At 37.0% G+C, this 24,194-nt stretch overlaps 2 protein-coding genes across 5 annotated transcripts in view; one reads left to right on the top strand and one right to left on the bottom strand.

The window, feature by feature from the left end:
* Positions 1-4,737, top strand: part of BMPR1B (bone morphogenetic protein receptor type 1B) — a 141,700-nt gene extending 136,963 nt beyond the window's left edge. For all 4 annotated transcript variants that reach the window (XM_088133038.1, XM_088133040.1, XM_088133041.1 and 1 more), the window contains one exon: positions 705-4,737. In XM_088133038.1, coding sequence (XP_087989164.1) covers positions 705-830 — 126 coding nt within the window. In that variant the 3' untranslated portion in view covers positions 831-4,737. The remainder of the gene's footprint in view (positions 1-704) is intronic.
* A 5,066-nt stretch (positions 4,738-9,803) lies between these two features.
* The window catches only part of UNC5C (unc-5 netrin receptor C), a 341,537-nt gene continuing 327,146 nt past the window's right edge, over positions 9,804-24,194 (bottom strand). Inside the window, exons 16-17 of the mRNA XM_088133037.1 lie at positions 20,798-20,976; positions 9,804-18,259 (exon numbers count right to left, since the gene is read on the bottom strand). Of these exons, the coding sequence (XP_087989163.1) occupies positions 18,094-18,259; positions 20,798-20,976 (345 nt within the window). The 3' untranslated portion in view covers positions 9,804-18,093. The remainder of the gene's footprint in view (positions 18,260-20,797; positions 20,977-24,194) is intronic.

The raw sequence follows: 24,194 nt of genomic DNA, 5'->3' as shown, positions 1-24,194 counted from the left end.
TGGTTCTGCCAGATTTTCTCATAGAACCAGCTATATCCACTAATTTAGCTTCCCCAAAGTGATGACTTCCAAATGTTTTGTCTGCAATTCTTATCCATTCCAGCCCACATGATCTATAGACAGGGATGCAGTTATAGTGTGAAGCAGTTAGACGGTAGTGTGCTTGGAAAGGATGCCCCAATCCTTTTCATTGTCACACCTTTGGAGTTGAATTGGTTCTGCTGTTCCATCTTTGTTTCCGGCACAGAAATACATGCATTCATCAATGAACGAAATTAATGATACAGTCACATGTCTAGCCTTGCATACATGAACATGATGATATAGGAACATTACTTAACAATGTCAGTGAGTGGGGACTGTGCAATGCAGCTAACTGACTATAATGAACAATGACAAATCCAATATCAAGTTGGAATAAACTGATGTTTTTAGGTGGGGTTATTTTAAATGATTCTACATTTTATGGGCAGTGCTAGTCTCCAGGGGCATATGAGGTCAGTATTACAGGCACTGCATTGTTTGTGATTAATTGCATTAAATTTATATTGGAAAAAAGCAGGTTTCCAGTGCATAATTCAGCCTGTAGCCAGCATTAAAACTTGATATATATATATATACTACATATATATATATATATATATATATAGTATGTATGCTTGTTTAGAGATGTAAATATATGTATACCTATTTCCTTTTCACAGTGTCTAAGACAAATGGGGAAATTAATGACTGAATGTTGGGCTCACAACCCTGCTTCTCGGCTCACCGCCCTGCGAGTAAAGAAAACACTTGCCAAAATGTCAGAGTCGCAGGACATTAAGCTTTGATTCAGCTAACAAAAGCTAAAGCTCGGAGAAAATGGACTTTCCTTCATGTTTCAAAGAGACAGGAAGAAGAATTATGCCTTCAGTAATATGAACCTTGAATGCAGATTTTGGCAAAGCATTTGCACACTGGGGCAGAAACCTTTCCAGGGGAAAGAAATGTGGCTCAATCAAGAATTTTTGGTTCCTGTATGACCAGACAAGAAGACTTTTAGCCTCTTTGGAGATTGATGCAAGAAAATGTATTGATAACTGTTTCCAGACTATGCATGCTGCTTTCTGTGAAAGCCTTTATTATTAATATTATTATTAATATTTGGATTGTTTAATTTTCATGGGAATGAACCATTGCAGTTACAAAGTACGAGGAAAGAATTATTTTTTAACACTAAAAGAAATACAAACAGCATCCAAAGTCCCATTATTTCCTACCAATAGAAAAGTTTATTGCACTCTTAAGATGACCCAAGCCTGCCGGGTGATGAACGAATAAAAGAACTCCAATAGAAACAACGTGCAATTATCTAGGCATAATATGAATGTTAGCTTGTTATGTAGCTACACCTGAGGAAAGGCTCACACATCTGAGGAAGGTTGCTGAAATTGCAGCTAAGCAGTGCCTTGAATACAGAAGATATTCTCATGCAGTTCCTGTGCATAACCTTTAACCTTTTACATTCCTGAAACTTGCAGGAGCGTGTCATCAAAGCAGATTTTTTCTTGGCCAATTCTAAATTGTGATACTTGTAGAAACACGGGCTTTGGTCAGACCCATAGGGTGTATCCTCTGCGTAGGTCTCATGGAAATATGGGAGTGGTATCAGGATATAGTTGTTTACTTAATGGGGCTCATACAAGGTATTTTGACAGAGGACTGTGCCTTTGGGGGCTATTTAATTATTTTTTGGCATTTTACACTCAGTATTTTGAAAGGAATGTATTCCAGAACATTTGTTAAAGGTTGAACCTGTATATTCTCACTAGCATTTCATCTGCCATCAAAGTCAATGGTAAATGAAGCTGTTCCCAAAATTGCATTAAAAATTTTTTGCCTTAAGGTAACTGAGTTAAAATAAACTGTGTTGATGGAAAAGTTTTAAGATTTATCTGAACATGGAAATTATAACTGAAGGATAAAAAGTCTGCAGAATGTTTTAGATTCATAAACTAAACATAGATTTGGGGAAAAATCTGGTTAATTGCAGGGTAGTTTTTAAAATACATTCTCAGCTTAATTAACAGAAAATTCAGGTGTTTTAATGTGAAGGAAGTTGTGTGTACTGATGACTTAGCAGGATGCTTCATTGTGGTCCAGATTCTCATTGGAATTCTAGAGAAGAGTTAAGGAACTTTGATCCTTTTATTGTTTTTTTTTTTAAATATATAAATTGGACAAAGGCAATCCCATACCCAGGATCCCATAATTCAGATGAAAAAGGATAAACTCATTTAAGATTTTGAGCCACGATGCAGAAAACTGCATATTTCAGAATTCCTGTGGTATTTTCTCTCAGTTTTGCATCTTTAAACAAATTTTGACAGTTTCAGTATATTGTCTTGAAATAGTTTCAAAAATAGTTTTGAAAATGCATCTCTTGGTTTGCTTCAGAATCTGTATTTTCCCTTTTGATGAACTATCTTAAATAAGAAACATGCAAAACGATAATAGCTATAAATGGGGTACATATACAAATGATCGATCTTTGTGTTCTGGTTTTGTCCCCCCCCCAAATATTTCCTATGTGCATATTAATCTTGATGTAATTTTTTTTTAAAACAATTGGTCTGTAGAATAATTTGAATCTGAGGTTCAGAAACAGAGTTATTGACTGGGTTTTGCAGAACAGATTGGGAAATATAGATTTGAGGAGCTAAGATTTTTTGCTATGTCTTTCACTGAAAGACATTTAAAACTAGGAGGCACCATGCATTTTCTCATTCTAAAAGCAATGTATTAAATAGGACATTTTGGAAACCAATCCTCTTCCTCTATCCCTGAAATTGGTGGAATTCTACAGGTCAGATAACTGCTGGACTTCCTTTCTCTTTGTAAGATGTGTGGATGTAAGAATGAGAGTAATGTAAACTTATCTTGGCAGAAATGATTGGAATGGGAGCAAATATAAATGATAGTTTGAAATTATTTCCAACACTGAATTTCAGAGAAGAATACTGACGTATTTGGATGGATCTATATAGTGTATCTTCTTAAAATGGCACTTTTAGTAATATGAAGGAATTTCTGTATTCAATCCCTCAGATGATGCCACAGAGCCATCTAGAAAGATTCATTAATCAAATACAGCACAGTGTTTCCATGTTCTTAAAACCTGGATGGACTTATTGCTGCATTCAGTTAAGATTCTCATTGATTTGGAGTAATTTATAGGCTATTCTAAAAGCAATTTGACTTTTGAAGCTATTAGCTGCTTTTACATGAACACTTCTGTCCAAAGCAGAGTTGATCATGCACAAACTCAATCTCTTCATAAGTTGTGCTCTTCTTTCTCCTGGGTGCCTTGTGTCTTGACAGCTGGCTTTCATAAATTACCCAAGCCATGATTGTGATTAGCTTAATGGAGGTTAAGAATGCAGAGCTCTAAAGGGTCTCCTACATAGTTTGAACCAAGAGACAAATAACCAATTTAAGCTCTGACTACATCATACATAGGTTAAACTACTGCAATTAAAGTACAGATCTCCAAGACATCTCTCATTCCCCAGAGGTATGAATTCCTCAATAGCATTTGGGCATATCCCTATAACTTAAAGCATGTGCTAAAAACTTGGAGAAGAATAAGTTCTGCCATTTCAAAGCAGAATAAAGTAGTGAAACTTGTTGGCCCCCCACACAATATTTATAGTCAAGTTGCATTATCTTCATTGTTACTGTATGCAGTTCAGGCTGTAGTTCTTCCACCTCACCACTTAGTCTTGATTAGTAGGCTACCAGAATTTGTAGAAAGTTATTTAGTCATTTTGGAATAAATGTGCACACACAGTAGTTGGAGCTTTCAAGAAACCATCAGATACTGAATTATCATCAAGGCAAGTCTTGAATCATTTAAGTCTTCTCAGGGCTCAAAAGAAAGTTCTTTCGTTATGTCCTTCTCTTAAAATGTTTCTAAAAACCTTAAAATCTGCAAATCATTTCAATTCTAACCTTAAAGCTGATTTTTTTTTAAATCTCTTTTTGAAAGAAGGGGTCTTCAGGTGACATTATCCTCAAGTTGTTGAATATTTGTGTGATTTAAATCTGTCCAGGTGCCTAGATTTAAATACATATGTATGTCTCACATGTTAGGAATTGGAATAAGTCCACTGTGTAGATTAAATGTAAGGTGTTATACAGTAGCCAATAATAGTTGCAAATAAAACTTTAATTTATGAAAACATATTGGTTAACTCTTCACAAAGAGACAGAATATAATTGTTTTGTTTTCTTTGTTTCTGTTTTGCTCCAAGAGTGGATCATGCAGTCACAGGGACAGGTATGAATGACTCAAACTGCTATCCACAATGGTTATTTTGGTTAGGTCCTATTATATTTCACGCCTCCAAATTTATATCAGTCAAATGTAGTCACTACTAGGGGGAAAAATCCCTGAACACAATTGTTTGAGTTTCTTCAAATAATACTAAATTTAAAATGTCTAGAAAGGTGTATGACTATCAGTCACATTGAGAAGATAGGAAGCTTGAAATGATTTGATCTTTGTTAATGCAGTTCAAGGAAAGTTGTATTTTTTGAATTATACTGATTTGTGTTCTGCTTGTGAGAACCAGTGCCTTACTCAACTGTAAATACTGTAATTGTAAATCAAACAGAAACATAGAGAAAAGGCCTGGGTTGTAATAGTTCATGATGTTGTATTTCATTTTAACATTCCCCAAATAAACTGTTTTTAATACCTCATTAAAACAAAATTCAGTATCTTTTCAATCAGTTTAGCTTCTTTGCAACTTTTACCAATATTTGTCATTTTCCCATTTATAAGCAGTCTGAAAACTGCCCAGTTGTCTTAGTCTTCTTTTTGCCAGCATCAAGTGTAAATTACTGAATTATAGAAGCCATACTTTGGGGGAAGTATCACAAGATTAAATAATACTCCACAGTGCACCAAGGAGTTTTGCCTTCAATACAATAAGCCGAGAAATTATTGAATGATGGAGAAACATAAGAGTCTAAGATTATAGACTCTTCTACATCAGGATTATATCCATAGAATTCCTTGTTCCTAGTCAGATTGCTGGAGATTGCTAGCTGTTATCAGCTGTACTTAACATGAAAGTTGTTCACTCTGTTCCATAATTTATATTTCTCATGGTTAAAATACAATGGGGTTGCTGCTATGGGATGATAGAAAAAAATATAAAGTTTCCAGCTCTACCTGAAGGAGCAGTCTCAGAAAGTGGTGCTTTGCTCTACCCCATTATCATGAAGCAGGTCGATCTTCTGTTTCTTATGCTTTTAAACATCTATCTGAAACACTCCATCTGGAGCTAAAATTATGGATGATACTTATCTAGACATTTATAATGACTCCAATAGAAAGTATAGGAGTGTTGAACCAGTGTTTGGAAGCATTTGTAGAAGGAACAAACAAACTGGAATTCCTCCTACAAATGACTGGATTTTAAACCAGTCAAAGTAGGGAAACACCGCTGGAAGATTGCAACTTGCCTATGATACCTTTACTACATAGTTGCATAGGTTTCTAATTTGATTCCAAATTAGCACTCCTCCTAATTTGAGGAATTTGAGGAAGATACTTTTTCAGTGGTGGGTCGACTCTTGGGTTCCAGATAATAGCATTTTTAAGAGGTTTTAGAAAAACCTTGAAAAGCCATTTATTTACTGTTACCTTTATATTGTTTTTAACTGCTAGCTGGCTTTCATTGAGTTTCTAATGGTTTTAGTATCTTTGTACTGTTTGTTTTAGCTCTATTACTATGCTTTGTTTTTTTTTAAATAAGCAAATACTGCCATTTACGTACTAATGGTAATGGTAGTCATTCAAGCTCACAGCAGATCCCAAGAAGAAATTATCTGGACTGAAATCTTTTGTAAGCATCTCTATTCTTTCCCACCTCCTGTCTGTCTTTAAATTCAAAGGCATAAAATAATGTTTTAAAAATGGGCAAACATTATATTCTTTACCTGTTTGCAGATTAAGGTAGCTATATGTTTAGGTTTGTGTAGGTATATCTGGACTTACACTACAATTTAAAACAAGGGGACAGTGTTAAGCTGGCATTTGGGTAGGGAAAACATTCAATTTTTACAAATTGCATAGTGATTGTAAGTACACATTTTCTATGTGCATTTTAATTGATTTCTGCTTTCTACAATCTCTTCTGATTTTTATCCTCCACTTACTATTTTACTGCAGCTTGTAAAGAGAAAGAATTTTATTTCATCATTAGCCCTGCTGGAATGGAATCATTTGAAATGCTTTCACAAAATTAGTTGCCAATGGGATTTGTTATGGTTAGGCAGATATACTTATTTGTGAATTTACTTTGTATCAAAAAGTAAATATGTTCACAATGAGTAAAGTTTTCTTTTAATAGTTGAGAAAACAAGCTGAAGATGTGAAAACATTAACAAGTACAGTGTTGAGCTCTTAAAACATTTTGAAGAACTTGCATTTTATATTTCTGTAATGGTATGTGAGAAAAACCTTGAGAAATGAGGCGAAGAGATGCTGTCTAGGTAATGGTCAGATAAAAGAGGGCATAGCCCGCAGCTGTATAATGGATGGCGAAAGAGGCTCAGAAGGGATCCTACCTAATTATTCGGGCTGTAAAGGAGATGGGGAGAGAATTGTACTTTCAGACTTGCAAGGTTCTGTTAATGTAGGCTTACTATAAAGTAGAATTAGCTTATCTGGTTGTGTTTCCTGTCTGGTCTACCTTGGAAGGCTGCCATCAATCTTGTAATTTTGGAAACTTGAAAAATGATTCCTGATCAGTGTTAAATTGGCAAGAGCAGGAAGGCTTATTTTAATGGGTATGAAATATAGGCAACACAGAAACACAGAAGTCAGGATTTACTTAAAGTTACAGATTGCCATTCGGAGAAATGTTGACTCTGCTTTGCAGCCCAAAAGTTTTTTGACAAGTTCTAAACGTATGTTAAATTTCCTTATTCCTGATTCATTGGAGTCAGAACTCAAATTGCTTATTACTCTTATCCTGCATGGAGGAAGGAGGAGCTAGGGTTAATACCAAAAAAAATAAAATAGAAATGGCTGCTGATATTTAAACAAAAAACAAGATTTCTTTTTGTAGTTTGATTGATTGATTCATTATGTGCCATCAAGTCCTTGCCGACTCTTAGTGATAAGACATGGATATACATATTTTTTCCATGCTTTTTGGAGTACAGTGTGCCAAATACTTAGGTGAGAAACCAAGAGGCACACAAATTGGTTGAGATATTCAGAGATTTATTTACTCCATAGTAAGCCCCTACTGAGTTTAGTAGTTTATCTGGCCTTATTAAGCTTGTGTTGGATTGTAACCTGAAAAAGCTAGTTCCTTACCTCTCCCTTCTTTAGAAGCTTATTGCAGTCTTGCAAAAATTGTGTCACTCTGATGAACTGCCCCCAGAAGTAGGACTTTAATGCAGCTAAGCATCCCATTTCTTAGCATTCATTAAAAAAAGAAAAATAATATAGTTAGCCCTAGGTTGAAATGATCCTTGTAATTCCTTTCCCCAGTTTTCTCCATATTGAGAGATTTGTTTCATTTATTTTGAAAGATATGATTAATTAGAACTCCACTGTACACTTAAATAGTGAACTTCATTTCCCCACCTACCTTCCCTGTGTTTCTTTTTTTAAAATATAATTTTTGTTGAAGAGATTTTTAACAAGATAAAAACAATACAAATATTAGGAAAGAAATGAAGAAAATAAGAATAGTGAATAAGTAAGAAAAAAACTAGAAAAAAGAAAAGAAAAAAGATTATACCAAAGCGACTTCCCGTATTTTTCACAGTGGTTATTTTACTATTTTACTATATTATTTTATTTCATAGTATTTATAGTTTACTCTCTCTCTCTCTACGTCATAATTTCCTTCTTTCTATAAGCTGCCCTTTCTAACCTATCAATCACAAATTTATTTTTCTCTTTTTTTCAGCAAAAAGTCCATAAGGGGTTTCTAGTCACTAATAAATGTAGTTGTTGATCTTTCTCTAGTCAAATAAGTTAATTTTGCCATCTCTGCTAGTTCTGTTGCCTTCACTAACCATTCCTCTGTTGTCTACCTTCCCCATATTCCACAAGAACCCAGCTTCAGGGAACTTTATAGGTAGAATCAGAATTGGCAGCTTCTGCTTCTGGATTTATGCAATGAAGGGAACGGTTGCAGACTGCATTTCTCACATTTTGAAATTGCTCTTCCAAACCTTGTAATGTTGGGAAGGGACACGATTTATAGTTTAAAGAGGGAGAAAAGTTTATGTCATAGGGGCAACATGGTCAAACATGTGGAACCTATGAGTAGAGAAAGATGTGTTTAATAAATCTTTACCTGTAATAAAGTAAATGTTTAAGGTCTGTAAATGAGTCCAGGGTAGAGATTACAGATAGTCCTCGCTTACTGACTGCCTCATTTAGTAATCTTTTGAAGTTACAATGGTGTAAAAAAACTTTGCAACCAATCCTCACATTTATGACCGTCGCAGTGTCCCAGGGTCATGTGATCGCCATTTGTGTGCTTTGCAACTAGCTTGCAACAAGCAGCATTAATAGAGAAAGCAGACATAAAATTGTAAGTTGTAATTTTATGATGTTTTGCTTAATGACCAAAGGGGAAGTGAGGTTATAAGCCTGTTGCAGTCACATGATTTTCCACTTAGCTAAGTGATACTTAACAACGGAGTTGCCAGTCCTAATTGTGGTTGCTAAACGAGGAGTACATGTATACCACAAGCGTAACTTTTAATGGTGAGTACTTGCTATGTGCACTGTACCTGTGGAGGTGCAGGAGAGGAAAGATACTTTGCATCTGCTGCCTTTCGGTCTTGAAACAAGAACCAGAAACTCATTTTGAGCAGTGTTTGAGGAAAATCTGTTAACAAGAATGGGTCAGAAAACAGTAAAGTCTAAAACAGAAGAGCTTTCATCAGGGACAGAATGGAGAGACAGGTAACAAATTACGAATATCCATCCCCAATTTTTCCCTTTCTGGAATAAACTAATTGGCGTAACTACATCCTGGGTTTTCAGTATTACATGGGAGCAAGGCAACAACTTAGAGAGTTATTGTCATTTATTGATTTAAATCCCATTTCAATTCTTGCCTGGTTTTTTAGCAGCTTTTATGCTTTTGCCCAGAGTGTGTTTCAACAAGAGGTTTTTCCTTAGCATTAGTTATTCCATGATTGAAAAATCCACTGTAGTGCACTTCCTTCTTCAGGAGGCATATAAACATGGGAGGGACCTACCTTCTTGGTTAGCATATGGATTGGTGTTTTGCAATGATTTGAGCAGCAAGATCCCAAGTTCTCTGTCAAACCTGAAAGGCTCCCAAAGAAAATACAAGAATCCACTCCACCATTACTGCTAGGATCTAAAGACTTACCTTTAATGTGCTTAAAACTTATGCATGATGAAGTTTTAAAATTTCCTCCTTTGAACACCCAATATTTGTGCCCTTTCACAAGGTATATGGGCTTTGGCCATGGGGAGACATATCAGAAAAAACAATTCTGAGTTCATGAAGCAAATGAATTCATCTGTGGGCTGTGGCTTACAAAGCAGTTAAATTCTTGAAATTCGTATATTTTCAACTCATTTGTATGTGTCATTCTCTCTGCAGTTACTCCCTTTTGAGGTGGAGTCATAAATGTGAACAAGTTGTGATTCTGATACTGGAAAACACAAACTGGTTTCCTACAAACAAGGGAGTCTGAAGATGCTTGTACCAAATGAAAAGACACACATAACTTTGTTTTCACTTGCTTATAAATATAATTTATAACCTGTTTAAAAATTCTTTCTTACACTTTGTACATGTCAGGCTGACAGCATAAATGCAGGCATTTACAAACAGAGGGCTAAAGGGAAAAGGGAAAAGGGGACAGAGGCACACTCTGAACTAGTAAACTACACCTCCACTGTACAGCAATACAAAGAATGCAATGGCTAGCGCTTTGCTCTGTTAGTCATAGTAATTCTTTAGAAAAAGAATTGCATAGAAGATACAGCAATAAGGGAGATCAAAATCAAACCAAACCCATTTTTCTTAATTGGTTCAACAAAACAAATGCAAGACCAAAATCCACTCCCAGCATAAACCTTACGCAATATTCTTGTGGTACTGCTGCGAGATGAAAAACGCTAAGAAACAAGATTCTCCTCTCAGACGTAAGTTGCATAAACGTTCTCTCCTCTCTCCTCTCCTGCTTTAGCAGGGGTGTCTTAGCCTAGGTTCAAACCAGTATCAAGTGTCTGCTTTCATCCTGTTACTGCTCCATAATAGATGGAAAGAGCATCTCAGTAAAGGAAATCAAATATGTAGATGCTCTAATATCAGCCCCAAGAGAATCATATTTCTTACCAATGGTTATGTTCAGTGCCCTCCAAAGAAAGAGGGGTTAGAAGGTGATGTATGGCGGTGGTGATGGTTATTATTTTAGAAGGGATCATCAGCAAAGGCCACAGAGGGAGAATAAAAGTGAGCATCAGGCAGTTTTGCTTTGTCTTACCTTGTCTACTTAATTTGGTTATTTATTTTTTTGTTCCTTCTGGGTTTATTTTAGTCAGTTTGTTGAAATATACATATGGAGTTCAAGAGGCTATACAAGCTCAACTAAACTTTTCCAGCCGAGCAAAAGGCATTTATCTGAATCCTTGCAGCCCCAAATGGAACCGCCAAGGAAATGAAATTTTAATCAAAATCAAAACAATCAGATAAGGACACCATAAAGATCATAACCTTATCTAACAAAGCTACATCAATCTCACAATCTGTACTTTATAAAAAGAAGAAAGAGGGAGTGGAGGAATTAATATATTTGTCAGTTAAAACCAATACTAAAACCACAATATACATTTTCACTGATGTCACAGAGTGTTGAATTAATTTTTCCAGTAAGATACATCTGACTATCTTGTTCTTTTTCAAAGACACAATTAAAGAATTAAACTATAATAGCAGCAAAGTCACAAACTGCCACGTTTTTAAAATATCTTCATAAAGAAACAGCCTAGTATATTGTGTTCAGACTGAAGTTAAAGTTCAAAGTCTTTAACCAATACTGCTTCTACCAGGAGCAAAGTGTAATACTGATTGTTTCTTCACTTTAGCTAGTCTGAACCACTGATCTTCAAATAATGGCTCCAAGTGAGGCCTGTTTAACCGAATAAGGAATAAGTCTATGTGGAGCAACATTCAGCCATCAAAATTGGTGGCTCTATATGGACGTATCCTCTATTTGCCTAAAAAGCTGTCCAACTAATTTAATAGAGGGAAATTACCGTGCAGCCAAAATATGCCTGCACTGTCATGACTTGAATCACAAGGAACAACTACAAGGAAATGTAAGTAGCCGTTACCTGAAGCTCAAGGAAAAAGAAGGTTATTCATCACACACCATGATCTTGTATGAATGACTTGTGCCTGATTCTAGGTTTTTCTGCCCAAGCTCCTTGCTAAACATGGAGCATACTGAGTGATATGCTATTTCATCAATATGGATGCTACTCCTATTTTAGTGTTCCATTTCAGAGCTGATTTCATGTTCTGTGAAATGAATGAATGAATGAATGAATGAATGAATGAATGAATGAATGAATGAATGAATGAATTTTTTTTAAAACTTGGCCCTGAGTTTTAGGGCCAGGCTATTTGCTGCCTGAGAGGAAAGGTAAAATGGACCTTCCATTCACCATTATTCCATGAACAAAACCCAGCAGGACTTAAAATTGAATGGACACTTACAAGGGTAGAGATGCTGAACATGAAAATCAGTAGGCTTGCTTAAAGGCTTCAAGTTAGGTTGTGTGATGACACAGCTGTTACCCACACTACCATTGGCTTACCATTTTGCCCCATATCTATCTACTCAAATAAATGCTGTAATGCTGATGTGTATAATGTGATCAGTGGCAGCATTGCATGTCTTCTCAAATGCATTACTCAGGCTGGACATATATTTGCCTGCTCAGATTGACATCTTCATCCAGAATATGTGATATATTGAGAAAAGATAACTAGGTGATGCAGCCTGCCTGCTTAGGCCAGCAAATAGCAAGCTTTGTTACTGCTGGGCTCAAGCTATAGATTTCTTAAAGCCATTCTGAAAACATGGGTAGTAATTACCTTCAAGAAAGATATATCAAGGTTGAAGGGTTAGGATCATATTTGGCATCCAGAGATGCTGGTCATGCTATCGAGGATCAGATAGAAAAAGAAATCCTCAAAAACTCGAGAAAGTTGAACCTAAAGTTTGTATATCCTAAATCTAAGCAGAAAAAGAGTCTATAGTATTTTCTACAAAATTCTTGAATGTTTCATGTTTATTGCTGCTCATTGATAAAAATCACTCTCATAATTAAGAGAATAGCATACGTAAAATTTCATAGGGTTGTTGATTATCCAAAGCACTACTTACGTCTGTAATTCCACCAAGAAGTTGGACAGTTCTCAGTTCAGGCCAAAAGAGGAACTGAGGCTGTAGCTAGTGGCTCACTTAAAGCCTTCTAATGACTGGCATAGCTTAATCTTTCGGCCTCTGCACTCCACTACACTTAAGCCATTGAAAAAGATTCCTTGGGAGTCTTTGATATTACTACAAAAACAATGGCTTGTAGGGAGAGGAAATGGTGATTAAGGGGAAAAGAAGTTGGCCCACCTAACAGATGTTCATGGGGACCAGATGTGCATCTACTGTACTGGTATCTATGAAACTAGTTCACTGCAGAAATTCTAGGCATTAGATCAGTTTGGACAATCACTCCACGGATTGGTTCATACAACATGCTTAACTTGGATAGTGAATTAAAGCATTTCCTACAGTTCTGCAATGCCTTGAATATAGGTTGAGTTCAAGGGACGTACTAGCCTGTGGTCTAACACATCCAAACTTAGCATGTTACATGAACGCAGCAGCTGGATCTTTAACTGACCTAGTTAAGTGTACTATGCAAACCAAGCCCATCCATCTACAGATGAGATTCCCCCTTCCTCAAAATTGGATTGGGATACATATGTTTTCCTCAGTTCTAGCAACGAATGCAAAACTGCATAAATTATTTCTTGATCATAATATCCAGTTCAGTGAATGTATGTAGAAATGCATTACATTATTTCTGCACCAAGAAAGGAAATTACTGCTAGGCATTCCAGCAATGTTCTAGAATGAGCTAAGTCCATACATTCTAGCAATATGAATATACAATTCATTTCATCTGAATATTTCGAGAGTCACTTTCTCAAGAAAAGAATGACAAGAAAATAGCAAAACAATAAACAAAAGAAAAGAAACACCTTTAAATACTTTCTCATTATAGGACTTTAAAAAGAGAAAAGTAAAATGTTTTTAATATATCTAGTTACCTTTATATAGCTGTATAGGTATAATATTTATATATTTTACTTCTATTACTAGCATTTGATATATCACTGTGAGGACCTGCATACACAATACCTATATATTGTGTATACCTGTATACACAATAGACACATCTGCAAAATTCTAAGAAGGCAAAGAGAAAAGTTACAAATTCCTTTAATAAGTACCCAAAGACTCTAGAAGCTTAAGTGGGATCTTGTATCAGATCGTCCTGATTCTTTCTATAGGTCTCAAAAACCTGTGTGTCTCATAAATGCAGTTTTGAAGACCTTACTACTAGATCTCAATACAGATGAAAAAAAAAATCAAGGAAAGGATAACAAATTAATGACATTCAATGCTAAGACAAAAAGTGGCCTTTAATTTTTCTAAAATGCATTTAGATGGTGAATTGAACCACTAGATGGCAGTAGGCTCAAGCATTCAAAATCTTTTATTCTAGAATCTGTTTTTTCTTATAAACTCCACCATTCTTCCTGCTTCCACAAACTTAGTTTTTCAGGAATGTTTCCTATTGAAATATGAAGTGTGTTTCAAGCTGCATCTTGGGGATTAACTCTATATACCTTAAATGACATGGCCAACTTGAAGGTTATTTGGCCATACTCATCTACTGCACATGCCTTACTTTGGAATCATCTATGTTTCTTTTCTAAAGCTACTCCACAGTAACTTAAAAAACCTTTGATCAACATCAGAACATCTGTGGTCGGCAGGTGTATTTTATAGTTTGCTAGGCATTTGTGGATTTTAGGTAGAGAATAAACATATACTCACATAATGCACACACATCCCTATAATCGTGCACTTTCCTCTACACAGTTTAGCCAGCCACATTTGTCAAAATGGTCTGAAAAGGGATATCGTTAAGTAGGAATTCATGTCCAGCTCATCAACTTTTCAAAATTGACAGCTAGTGCATATATATATGTGTATATTTACTATTCGTTGCATCCACTGTTATCTACAGCTGGCTGCAGAAAACATTTAAAAGAGATGTCTCACAAAGGATGTTAGAGGTAGTGAAGCATCCCTCATTGATGCATTAAAGCAACTGCATTCTTTGAAAGTCTAAAGGGAGGGGCTTCAAGGGCTGTTCCTGGTTGTCTGTGCATGTGTGCACTTCCCCAGTCACTTCTCTTTGCTGGCACTCCCAAAGTCTGTGCGCACACTGAAGCAGCTGTATGAGCTTTCCAAAGGACATGGCTGCTTTAAGGATGATGCTTTGCTGATGTGAACATGCTCGGCAAAGCCCTTTTTTTCAGATGCTTAGAGCAGCCTAATCCATAGGCCATAGAAGCAACAAATATGTGAAATAATCCTAATTGTATAATTTATACACACTCACATACAATCCAACCATTCTCCCATCTGCTAAGTGTCAAATATTGGATCTATACTTAGCTTCCTGGCATTTCCTCACTCTCCTGGAGAAACAAAGAGGAAAGACAGTGCTCTACGTCAGGTGGATTAATCCATTGCCACCCTTAACCCTCCCCCCAAAAGCAGAAATATAGTGAACTGGGTCATTTGAGGAGGGACTCATAAGAATGGGGATGGTCTTCTATTCCTGCAGATTTTCATAAAATTGGGGGATTGAATTCCAGTCCTTGATCCCTCACTGTGCAGCCATGCTTATGAAAGATAGAATGCTTTTCTGTGTAACACTAGCAAAATTGATTAAGACAGTGTTGAATCCTAATCAGGGAGGGAGGGAGGGAGGGAGGGAGGAAGGAAGGAAGGAAGGAAGGAAGGAAGGAAGGAAGGAAGGAAGGAAGGAAGGAAGGAAGGAAGGAAGGAAGGAAGGAAGGAAGGAAGGAAGGATCACTAGGCAGGACATTTGCTGAAATGTAATTATCCAGCATGTTTTCCTTAGGGATCTTCTGTTTCCTTATATCAGGATGTAGCTGATTACTATAATGACAGGCATCAGTGATCTTTTCAGACAGTGAGTATCAGGGTAAAAGTTTGTGTGATGTCACCATTTTTAAAAAAGTAAAAGCAAACATTTTAAAAAGAAAACATGGTAGATGTTGAGAGAATTGGTTATCTTGTGAAAAACACAATTTTTATTTTTTATTTGAGGCTTCATCTAATAGGCACCTTCTTGCCAATCCCTGATATAATGGTCCAACAAAAAGATTAGACCAGCTAATGATTCTGAAAATATGTGTATGTTTTAAAATAATGGCTTACCTTTTAATAATCTCTCTGGTTTGCTAGATGGAATCTCTAGGCACAGAAAGAAAACTGGGGCTGCATCAGCCTCCTCTGGACTCCTACTTTTCTTTCTGTCACCTGTATGGTATCAGACCTACCTTATTTCACATGATAGATGACAGTGTGTAGGTACTTTTTAAAAAATCACATAGGTCAGTTATTAGTGAATATGCTTGACAGGACCATTAGACTGATAGCAAAGCTGAATGCATATAGAAGTGTGAAGATTCTTACAAAGGGGAGTATAAGGGGTGAGGTCATCTAACTTCAATAGTTGTTGCATTTAACTTTTGAAGAGCCAAAAGATGACTGAACATAGGAAGGCAACTGTGCTGGATCAAGAGTTACTTGCAAAGCCCAACTAGGAAACTCCATGACCAAATGCTGACTACATTTTCATAACAAAACAAAACTCACATTTACTTTGAACTCCATAAAAACCTATTCACTGTTTCTGATTACTGAAAGAAGAAAGTCTGACTTTCTAACAGAATGTTTTATGAATGGTGCTCTGTGTTTAATAAGAGCATAGTCACTGGATGGAAAATGAAAGTCTGTGGAAATGTCAAAAATGGAGAAAAGGTCAGGCAAAATTCACCTTCTCTGCTAACCAATGGCATTTTCATGGTTACCTTTAGAAACGCAGACTTGAGAACCTTCACAGGAATATACAAGCACACACATATATAGAATCTCAAGCAAGTGAAGATGGTAAAATAACTTTTTTAACATGGAAAGGAAGAAGAAGGAAAGGGAAGTCTAGAAACAAAATCTTGTGATACTGTTTTTGTAACCACAAACATACGAGAGTTCCTTACGAGCCTGAACAATTACCAGTTTCATTTGCTAACAGGCCACCAAAACCTATCCAAGCCACCACACAGGTAAAGAAGGACCCAACTCAAGTACTTTAAACTCAACAATGCACAGATGTTTGTTTCTATCCTCAGCAATAAATCTGAAACGCACAAATGAAACTATCATGTCCTTTAGCTTCAAAGCTTGCAATTACTTGCATGAAATACTTTTCCATCTTTGGATCAAAACCAATATCTGGAGGAACTTCTCTCTCTAAAAGAAAAGCAGTATGTAGTGATATGCATAGAACAGACTGTTAGTTAATATTGACATACCAAAAATTAATCCAGGCCCCATGGACATGCATGAAGTTTTGATGGCTTACGGCAAAGAGAAAAGGAAGCAAGTATCAGAACTACTAAATAAACAAAACTAATGTCTAGTATTTCTTATGAAACATCTTGTTTGTATAAAATAATCAATGCAGGCTGAATTCTCTCATCAAGATGAATGCACTATTACCCATCTGTAAAAGAAAGCTTGTCAGGAGAAAGTGTATTGTATGATAGTAATTCATGCACCAGTTCACGGAAATTAATTTGGGGAGGGAGGGGGAGCCCCAGGGCCAGGACAGAAAGGGGAAGAATCTGCCTATTAAAGGGATCAGAAGGCCCATGGCAGCTATAAACAGCTTCCAGGGAGGGTGCTGCCATTGCTCAAATCATTAATGCTGTAGCTAATTTTGGTAAGCAAAAATAATACTACTAAAAGAAATATAATATTATTTGTACTAGATACTATTCAGTTAATTGTACAAGCAACTTTTTTCTTTTTCTTTTTTTTCTTTCTAGTAGGGTTCTTTTTCTCAAACCATACCAAACTGAGTATGATACACACACACACACACACACAATCTGAAGATAGAGGCAGGGCATATTGTAAGCTGGGGGAAAAAATCCCTGCAGTTGAAGCCACCAAGGGACATAAGCTACCTTGGGGAACATAGGGAGGGGTCCATGCATACCTGATCAGCTTCCAGATTATTTTCTGGCCAGATGCACAAGTTTAAAATTCTGGCTTAACTCAATCTAGGAAACAGAATAGTGATAGGAAGATTATTTTAAGACATCTAATGGGCAAATTTGCAATCATGAAATCGTCTGAAATGTGTGTTGGAGACTGATTTATCAGAAAATAGCCACAACCCTGCTTTGTCCACAGCTTGGTATAGAATGGCTTTCAACAAAAGACGAAAAATAATATATAAAAAGAGAGCCACGGACAGTCATTTCCATCCTGCTGCCCAGGATTTGATGTAAACAACGTTCATAGAAACTGGGATTGTTAAGAAAGTTTATCCATATATCTGGATAGCAATAAAAAGCGTTTCCTAGGAAACTGTAAAATCCTGCACTAAGCAGAGTACAGCCAAGCTGAGAGGAATGTTAGGTTGAATTAGATTATAAAGGTAACAACTTTGCATGATTTCTTTCAAATCCCGTGATAATATACAAAAAGAATGCATGTGAAAAGGCAGGATTTTGTGTCTTGTCCCTCTGGAATGCCTCTTGCTATGAAATACATTGGTTTGGGGTGCTTGGTTTGTGTTAGTCACAGCTGACATGGTGAACATTCCTTCTTTCTCATTCCAAGGTCAGTTCAGTACTTTCCTTCTGCTGCCAGTGAAACAACTGTCTCGTGTCTTCCCATCTCTTCAAGGACCGTGGCCAGCATGCTCAGATTTCCATCGGGAAAGTTTTGGGCTTCCCAAAGGTCTAAGATCACACCGGTGGGGCTTGATTTTGTAGCAAAATAATTGAGGTACCTGCAGTGAGAAAGTGGCTGCTATTAAAACTGCGCTCTTCGCTAGTCTTACACTTTGCTCCATGTAAACAGATCAGAGGTGAGCAGTCCCCAAATTATTAGGCATGGCTTCTAATCTCATCAGAGATTGGAGACTATAGTAGGTGGGTTACCTTATCAATATCATTGCCAGGGGTTGCTGTACAATGACTTCACAGTATGTGTGGGGGCATCAACAAAATGCTGCAGAGATGAGCTAGGACTGGTATATATAGTTGTTTAACAGGTAGCAGGACAAGATGGGCATGCTGTTGGTGTAGCTTCTTCTCACCTGTACAGCAGCATCCCTTTGACCACACCTTGATGTGGATTGGTGGTTGAGATGCCTGGTGGATATTACTGGGCAAGTTCAGCTTATCATCTCTAATGTGGGTTCTCAGGCGGCTCAAGATTTCATGACCACCATGACAACCAAGGGCTCATCCCAAGTCATTGCTGGCCTAACACACACCAGGAGCACACATTAGACTTTATTTATACCTCGGGGCACTTGAAGTGATCTGATAGGGGGGATATAAGAACTATGCCCTTGTTATGGGCAGATTACTTTCTCATGACTATGGAGTACAAACTTTGCAGAGGGATGGAGCCAATTAGTTTAGTCCACCTCAGGCATCTGATGGATCCAGTAGGGTTTCATAATGGCACTTGCAGAGTTTCCCAGTGTGCACAGGTGAGGACAGGTGGAGCCCTTTGGCATTCTAGTTTGGGGTGTCTAATGGCTTTATCCTCCCTCCCATCTTATGTAATATTACACAAAGCTGCTGGGGAAATTCATCTGACAGTTTAATATGCAGGCTGTAGATCACTATCCCAGGCTGCCTGGGTGATGCAGCTGAAATCTTGTCCTGCTGCCTGGAAGCTGGATGGACAGAAAAAAATTAAGACTCAACCCTAGCAAGATAGTTTTGGAGGCTGGGACAATATCTACTTTAGCTTGAGACCGGTGTACAGTCTGGGGCTGCTTCTGGACTCTCATCTTCTGCTGGAAGAGCAGATGGATGCAGTGGCTAAGAGGACCTATGCCACATTTTGGCTAGTGTGCCAATTGCAACTGTACTTAGAACAAAATGAGCTGGCTCAGTTACTCATGCCCTTGTCACCTCATAAGTAGACTGGTCTTGAAGACCACTCAGAAACTGCAAATGGTACAAAATACAATGGTCTGCATGTTAATTGGGAAACCTGGTAATGTCATATAACACCAATATTGCAGGAGCTTCATTGGATGCTAGTTTGATTTTGGATGCAATCCAAGGTAAATTTTGGTGATCACCTTTAAAGATCTACCTGGAATGGGGCCCAGCTATCTTTGAGACCTCCTGCTCCAAATTGAATATGCCCATCCAAGTCATGCCTGCAGAAGGTGCATGTTGAGAGTCCCCACCCTTGTGAGGTGCGACAAATGGGAACTCAGAGGTAAGCAGTCTTTGCAGGAGCTCCTTTCCTGTGGAATGCCCTCCCACCAGACAGAAGAACCACACCTTTACTCTTAATAGGGAGATTTAAAAACATGGCTTTTAAGATGTGTATTTAGGGACTGAGAAGATAAAGAATTATGTACCTAATTAAGATAAATGCTTGATGTTATGTTATGGATTTATGATATTATTATTTTGAATGTATGTCAATATTATTTATTATTATTGTATCTGATAATTTTGAAATTATTGCAATGCATTAAAATATGCATTGTGTGTTATGACAAAATCATACAAGTGATGGATATAGAAGCATTTGCAATTAATAAGTGTCTAAAATAAACCACTTGGAACACAGGCACTATTTCTGCATGTCCTTCTGCTGTCTCCAGGTATACCATGTTAATAAGGACATTGTGCCCTTCTTCCCTTCAACTGTCATTTATTAGCAATACAGAATAATGTTCTGTTCTTTTGTTGGATCTGTAGCTCTGTTATAATAGTGGTCACTCTAACAGTGATATATATTAAAGAAGAAAATGAACCATGTTCTTTTTCATAGATTTTTATTTTTTTCTGATCAGCAGAACAATATAATTAAAGTATACTAGAGGCTATCAATGAGCCTTCAGTTATCACCTGCTACACATATTAAAGGACACAGAACATAATTAAACTTTTACAGAGCTCTTTCTATTTGTGTGTGTGTGTGTTTTCCTTTGTGTGTGTGCATGTGTATGGGAATGTGTAGAAAAGTGAAAAATACCAAAATAATGCCCGGGGGCTATATTTTAACAGATGTTTTGAATGAAAAGCTTTGATCATTTGATATATCAAGTCCTCAGCTACAATTTGGATGGGTTCCCCATTGATGGGTGACACAATTGCTCCCATAAGACCAAATCCCACCATGAAACCTTCTCCCACACATGGCTACAAACTTCTTTGAAAGGATCTCTTTGAAGAGCAGATTTCAATGGTAACTCTCCTAATTTCAGAAAGATGACTAATGCACTGCTACACATATGTCAATGTATCTTAACTAATGCCAAATTTATGCTGATAATGTGCTTGCTTACCTGTCCAATTTTAGTTTGTGGGCCAACATCCTCCAGTCATGGCCTCTTGTTTGAGGAGCATCTAGGCTACTGCAAAGCTTCTGGCGGATTGGAAGAGGGATGCTGAATGCACAGGGTCCTACTATGGTTGTGATGGTACTTGCTGGGTCCATAAGTGGATATTCAATGCCAGTAGGTTCCTGCATATAAGAAAAGTAGAAAACATGGCAACACGATAAGCAGGGGGACAGTATTAGATTAATAGAGAAGCAATCTGTGAAATATAGGCCTTTGGGGTTACACTAGATGTAATGTAATGGTTATGGATCTTTGGAAGTTCTACTAAAAGTTACTTTTATATTGCCTTTCTACTACCTTTTACTAGAAAGGCAACATAAAATATTTTAAAGTAAATAATACTTTTAAAATTACTAATACCCTGATATTCCTCATTTGAGCCATACCGTCGAAGGAATTCTACCACTGTCTGTTGCAACTTCCTCTATATAGTTCCATAATAACTTAATAAATTAAGCATAGTCTTAATTTTGGGAAACTGCCTGACACACAATCATACAGTCCTCTACAACCTGGTGGCTTTGACAATGAATACTGATTACCATCCCAGTGGAACAATCATAGGGCATTCCTGTAACAATGAATGAATGAAACAAAGTTGGTACTTTGCTTTCATATACCAGCTTCCTATTTACTTACTTACTTTTTCTATTTAAAAGAATATCTGAAATAAATTGGATACTACATCCTCTTCTCTGCTTTACAGATCTGATATGTAGATCTTATATATAGTAGGACTTTAACTTTCTAAGTTGCAGTTTATAATTAATATGCCAGGAATGACTTGCTCTAGTTTCACCATCCTTTAGTGGATTATCCTTCAATGCAAATCATTGCATGTGTTGCTACACTGTAATGTCCTTAGGTAATGACCTCTGGACAAAAAGGTGGGATAAAAACAGAAAAAGATGCTGATACTGACAATGATGCATGTAAAAGACCCAAGGTTCTATTTCTGGTTTTACAGGTAGGGTTGGCAAAGCCCCTCCCTTTAACTCTACAAAGCTAATGCCAGCCGTTGCCACGGTCCTGAACCAGACAGATGAATCCTCTGACTTATTATTGAACAATTCCTTTATTTATTTGTTTGTTTATTTATTTATCATATTTATCATTCCTAGGAATCACCCATTTTTCCCCACAACAAAAGTTGCAGTAAGGATCAACAAGAGGGAGAAAAAGCCACGTCAGATTGCACTTCAGACAGAATATGTATGTAAATACTTTATTATGGATTTAAAAAGTCCATTGAAGCTTTTGCAAAATATTTTTATGAAAGAAGAGCCTAAAATTTTTAAGCTGAAATACTACTATCTTCACCTTGGCTTTACAGACAGTTCTTGCCCATATGAATCCCCCATGAAAGATATACAATTTCCATGAGTCTTTTAAAAGAAGAAGAAAAAATTTGCAAGAGGAACTGTCATAATGAAATGAACTTTTGAAGTCCATTGACTAAAATATATTGAGAAACCAGAAATCCAAATGATACCACCACCACCATCACACAGCCCTATGTCCCTGATCTTTGCTTCTTTTCCTGAGAAAAGTACCACACTGCCTGGAAAAAAAAGATTATGTATAGGCCTGGTAGAAGCAGAGGCATGTTATCAAAAATCTGTATCGTGGTAATACATATATAGTACACACACACACACACACACATTTCCAAGAAAACCCTAGGTGACATTTAAAGTAGATGAAACCAATAAAAACGTATTGTTTCAGGATCTTCTATCTATAGCAAAGCAAAGGTTATGTTGTTGGTAAACTACGAAAATAATAAAAAGGAATCTGCTTTAAATGTCAGTTTCATTATATTTCATCTAGCAGGCTTGAGTACAGCAGTGCTCTGGAACACATTTTAACAAACAAAATCGTGCTAAACCTTGTCAGTGTTATAGCCAGGGTCTGAGCATGTAAATAGTTTTCACCTGTATAGTGAAATGTAGCCTGACAAATGTGGATGTGGTTGGACCAAAATGATTGCTCACAGACTGTATTCTATATACTAGTGTTTCTAGGGAGGTTTTTCCAAGCTGGCTAAGGCAAGAACTTCAGGGGCATAGAAAAGGGGTGAGCTTGTATAGATGCTATAACTATAAAGACCGGTCCCACAGTCCTATTTAGACTAAAATTCGTGGAAGAGAAGAAGGACGAGTTTCACTGGTTGAAAAATGTTTGGCACCCTCTCAGTCAAATACGTCATGGAGGTGGTACTGACTTTGCCAAATAGGAGGTATGAATCTAATGGTGCCAGGCTGCTGTGTTATACTGTGTGGACTTTAAAGGGGGCAAATCAAAAAGTCAAGCTTGCAAAGAGAAATTCATTCTCTGGTTTTCTAACATGTTCTACTCTGCAAAGGACTCAAAGGGACCATTGGTTCCTAAGTGGGTAGAGAAAATACCATTGCATTATTGTAAAAATTGGGGCCAAAAGTCACTCCCAACCCCCTGATTTTGACATTTTGTCAATTATTTAATACTTCTGAAGTCCTTTTCCATTACCCCTTCCTTTCCATGCCTTCAACTAATTCACTGCTTTCCTGTACTCTAAAATCTGTCTATTTAATAGATTTGACTGGGTCATTCCATATACAAGTGTTCTAGGCACTCGACAGGAATTTATCAGTCAGGTCCTAGGCATTCTCACTGCTGGGGTTACAAACTACAGAGGTAGATATGGCACTACTGTGCTCTTCTCTACCCTACCCTTTGCTCCCTAGGAACAACATGACCAATTTCATGAGCTGCAAGAAGGCAGTAGGAAATCCAGAACTTGAACAGTAGTGATAAGATTTATTTTAACCAAGATCACACTGACCCATGAGACCTATTTTATACACCAAGGTTCTGGAAAACGATTATTAACTAACTTTCCTTTCTTTATTTCCCAAAATGTTATCATATCTGTATATATAAAAAGCAGAACTCAGATTGAGTTTACAGAGATAAAATAATTTTAATTTTAATAGCCTGAATCAAGATTTCCATTCTCCAATCTCTCAAAAGCCATTTAATCATCTTAACGATTGATCTTGCAGTACTGAGAACAAGGAGTGAAAATGCTTCCCTGGCACTAAGTTAAAAACAAAACAACAACAACAACAACAACAAAAAGACACTCCTCACCTCAAAGTTACACAAAAGGAAAACAAAGGAGAGATAGACAGAAACTCACACAGGTAGACTGGTGCTTTATAAGTGCCTGGTTCTTGCCAATAAGAATGTGGAAACTGACCAGAATTTTGTCTCTGCTGACTTCTAGGAGGAGATGTGAAACTATCAAGCCCCTATGTTGCTTATAGAACCTCTCGTTGCAGGGCAGAGTAACTAAAGA

The sequence above is a fragment of the Python bivittatus genome, unplaced genomic scaffold, assembly GCF_059951505.1.
Source record: "Python bivittatus isolate LINGU-HERP-01145 unplaced genomic scaffold, Pbiv_v1 ctg000070_np1212, whole genome shotgun sequence".
Lineage (NCBI taxonomy): Eukaryota > Metazoa > Chordata > Lepidosauria > Squamata > Pythonidae > Python > Python bivittatus.
Note: the sequence above shows the minus strand (reverse complement) of the source record. Positions and strands in the feature narration are given on the sequence as shown.